At 45.6% G+C, this 3,747-nt stretch overlaps 1 protein-coding gene across 3 annotated transcripts in view; it reads left to right on the forward strand.

The window, feature by feature from the left end:
- The window catches only part of LOC131212142 (sodium/potassium-transporting ATPase subunit beta-2), a 19,089-nt gene extending 16,187 nt beyond the window's left edge, over window positions 1-2,902 (forward strand). For all 3 annotated transcript variants that reach the window (XM_058205892.1, XM_058205893.1, XM_058205894.1), the window contains exon 8: window positions 1,716-2,902. In XM_058205892.1, the coding sequence (XP_058061875.1) occupies window positions 1,716-1,819 (104 nt within the window). In that variant the 3' untranslated portion in view covers window positions 1,820-2,902. The remainder of the gene's footprint in view (window positions 1-1,715) is intronic.
- The last annotated feature ends 845 nt before the right edge of the window (window positions 2,903-3,747 follow it).

Raw genomic sequence — 3,747 nt, forward strand, 5'->3', positions numbered from 1 at the left:
TAGAAGACGACGAGGAGGAAATAGTAGATGCACTGCTCGATTGCATTGTTGAAGAAGCGGTTGTTGTTGAAGTAGGAACAGTTGATTCAGTGCTCGAGGACATCGGTGTAGAAGACGACGAGGAGGAAATAGTTGATGCACTGCTCGATTGCATTGTCGTAGAAGCGGTTGTTGTTGAAGTAGGAACAGTTGATTCAGTGCTCGAGGACATCGGTGTAGAAGACGACGAGGAGGAAATAGTTGATGCACTGCCCGATTGCATTGTTGAAGAAGCGGTTGTTGTTGAAGTAGGAGCAGTTGATTCAGTGCTCGAGGACATCGGTATAGAAGACGACGAGGAGGAAAAAGTTGATGCACTGCTCGATTGCATTGTCGTAGAACCGGTTGTTGTTGAAGTAGGAACAGTTGATTCAGTGCTCGAGGACATCGGCATAGAAGACGACGAGGAGGAAATAGTTGATGAACTGCTCGATTGCATTGTTGAAGAACTAGAACTTCCAGACATAGTACTAGAGGACACTGTGGAGGAGGACATAGTATTTGGCGAGGATGTCGTTGTTGATGTCATTTGAGATGTAGAGCTGCTGGACATTGTTGAGGAAGTTTGAGATGCTGTTGTTGCTGATGGTGAACATTTAATTGTAATATCTACGTTGCTTCCTATTATGAATGATCGCTGCACATCTTTCAGCCCGATCGAAACAAATTGTTCACCAATACCACCTTGTACAAGTTTCGCCTGCACTTCGCTGCCGTATCGATGTGACGGAGCCTCTACACTTATGTACCGTATTGCGTTGGGTAGGGACTGCAAAAGATGGGACGAACTGATTGAGATTCCGGCGTCAGTATCGTGTAGTGCAATGATTATACTTACATTATCGAACGAAACAGTAACAGGATTCCTTATGCCTTTCAAAATCCGTTTTTTGAAACATATGTCCAGGGTAGCATCGGGTGTCCCAAATGTAATGATATTCGCACTTGTAACATAAGCACACATCAGCAACAGTAACGACCGCAATGCAAACCGGCTCATCCTAATGGGTGTTGCGCTTCACTTGGTTCATAAACAACTGACTACAGCTTTTTCGGCAATGGCACTTTTGTACCTGGCTGCCACAATAAAAACTGGTTCCGGAAGGAAAGGAAGAACACAAAAAACGCATGCCGGCACCTCTGCCCATGTGCATATTTTTGGAATTTGCTACAGATACCGTAATGCGGTCGGAGAGGATGCATCGCCTATAGTGAAACCGGTTTCTGTTGGGAGAACTGAAGAAATTGGAATGGCCTTTCACTTTTCAGGATCACGGCCAACACGCAAGGTTCGGTTACATAACTGCGTGTAACAGAGGAACGAAACGTCGCTCTTAAAAAAAGATGAATGAAAGCTATACCTGTTTGGTTGGTTCTTTCTTACTTAAAACGGACTGACCTCCGATGTTTTTTTGGGTGTTGGGATCGAAATATCCTTACCATCGTTCGTTGACCCTTTCGGTACGCGATGTGTGCCAACTCGGCATATTAAAGTTGGCTGCGATCCTTATTCGTAACGCTCGGAATGTTGGTATGGTGCTACGTCGAAAAATGCTTGAATCTATATTAATAGTAAACATTCACAAAAAGTGTTCAAAATTTACACATCTTGGTGGTTTTCGTTGTTTGATTGTAATTTCTCTAACTTCTTCGTTTCTCTCTCGTTCACGTTGCAGATGGCGTACTCATCAACATCGAGTGCAAAGCCTGGGCCCGCAACATCATGTACGACCGCTCGGAGCGAAGAGGGTCCGTCCACTTTGAGCTGATGATCGATTAAGCGGGCAACGCTTTGGGCACATTTCAAACGCGTTTTCGAGCGTGAACCAGCTATCGAGCGAACAGGCACGGGGAAGAGAGTGTACGGCAGCAGGGGGTCAAATAAGTTGACGCTAGCGTTTAGGAAACAACCGTCGGTGCTGTTTATCCATGGGTGCAACATAAACAACACTGCGGCACAGTTGGGTCAGAGCGAAACCATTGATTAGCGAAAATCAACACAAGAAGCAAGAGGGCGGCCCGCGACACCCAGAGCGTAACACATTGTAGACGAGCGTTGTGGAGCAATATGCATGAATCATTCGGTTAAGTATTTTATACGTTTTGCATGTATTAGTTGAGCGATTTGTGGGAAACACGATTTTATAGAGGCATTAGTTACAGGACGTACTACACACGCGAAATAGGAGACTCATCGCTATCATCGGGCCAGTGTTGAGCTGGCAACGAATCGGCTGGCATCTACTCCTGCTGTTGCTGCCGATGGCGACGAGAACGATCCGATGGTTCCGATCTATTGACTCCATCCCTCGATGAGGGACGGAACATGGGGAGGGCAATTGCTTTGGCTGCTTAGAGCGCACTTCATATGTCCCTTCATCCTTCCGCAAGGTAGTATCTGATCTCTGGCTCCGAAGTTGCACGCGTCACTATCGATTCGCTTCTCAAGCCGAAATAGTTTGCAATTAATAGTACTAGCTCGATGGGTGGACGCAACGTGATCATGCATCACCGCTGATGCGGATCGGAGCGGATCGTATTGCACATTAACTGTTCATTTCCATTGATTCAAGACGCTTCAAACAGGAACAGAAATCCCTGGACACCGACCGTTTTCAGCAATGTAGCGAGGCGAAGAACAAAACCAAACAGAAAAACCCATTCAATTCCCATTTGATGATGATAAAACTGCTCGTCAGCAACTGATTAGCGAGCCCGCAGCGTAGTATAGTAAAGCGCACGTGAAAAGTGTCGTTTTGGGGAATACGATGCAACATTGAAATGTCTGCGCGTCTGAAAAAAAAACAACACGAACCGGCAAGAGAGATAAACGTAGTGAACCCAGAATAAAACAGAAACTAAACTGTAGCAATGAGCAACGTAGTGAATAAAACAAGTGTCAGCAAAAAGCAAAACGAATGATTAAACAACACATAAAGGGCCTCTTTCTATTCTTACCACTCACTGCCCATGAATAAGTTAAAATGATGCATAAACGTAAAACATACAAACACAACAAAGAGAATAATAAAGAGACAACAACAAAAGAAAAATCAAGAACAAACAACCGAATCGAATCGAATATAGAATACAATAAACCCGGGGGTGTGAAGCAAGCATACTGTGGATAGTGTGGTGTGGTATACACAAAGCGCAACTATACGGACACATACAAATAACTAGAGACATACCGAGAACAGTGTTAAAATAAAAGTGTATAATTACGATCAACGCGTTCGCTGGCCTCCGAAGTCCACTGAAGTTATTGTAAAAATCATACCAAAACCCCCCCCAATTCAGACACGACCCGGTTGGACGACGAGGTACATAAGATTAAAGCAAACAAAACCAAGTCAAACAAAAAAACCGAGCGCGCCACGGAACGAAACCACACGGTGAGGGCGTCGACCCGCACTGGGATTGATGTTGATATCATACCGTGGCTAAGCTGTTTTACCGTACAGAGAGGCAGACGATAGTTAGCTGCTGGATCGTAAATTTTCTTGAACCTGAAACGAACGATTCTCCGTGACGTGGACGGCAATGCGGTGATGGGCATTCGGCCGTCTTAGGCAGTTGTTTGGAACGAGGGTACCGTGTTATCCTTGCAGCTTCAGCACGCGTGTGGCACGCGCGTTTGCCGCTCCAGCTTGTTGTGGCCGTTGCCCAGCGATCGTCGTCTCGTCGTAGCTCTTTTGCCACCTAAAC

This window comes from Anopheles bellator, chromosome 2, assembly GCF_943735745.2.
Source record: "Anopheles bellator chromosome 2, idAnoBellAS_SP24_06.2, whole genome shotgun sequence".
Lineage (NCBI taxonomy): Eukaryota > Metazoa > Arthropoda > Insecta > Diptera > Culicidae > Anopheles > Anopheles bellator.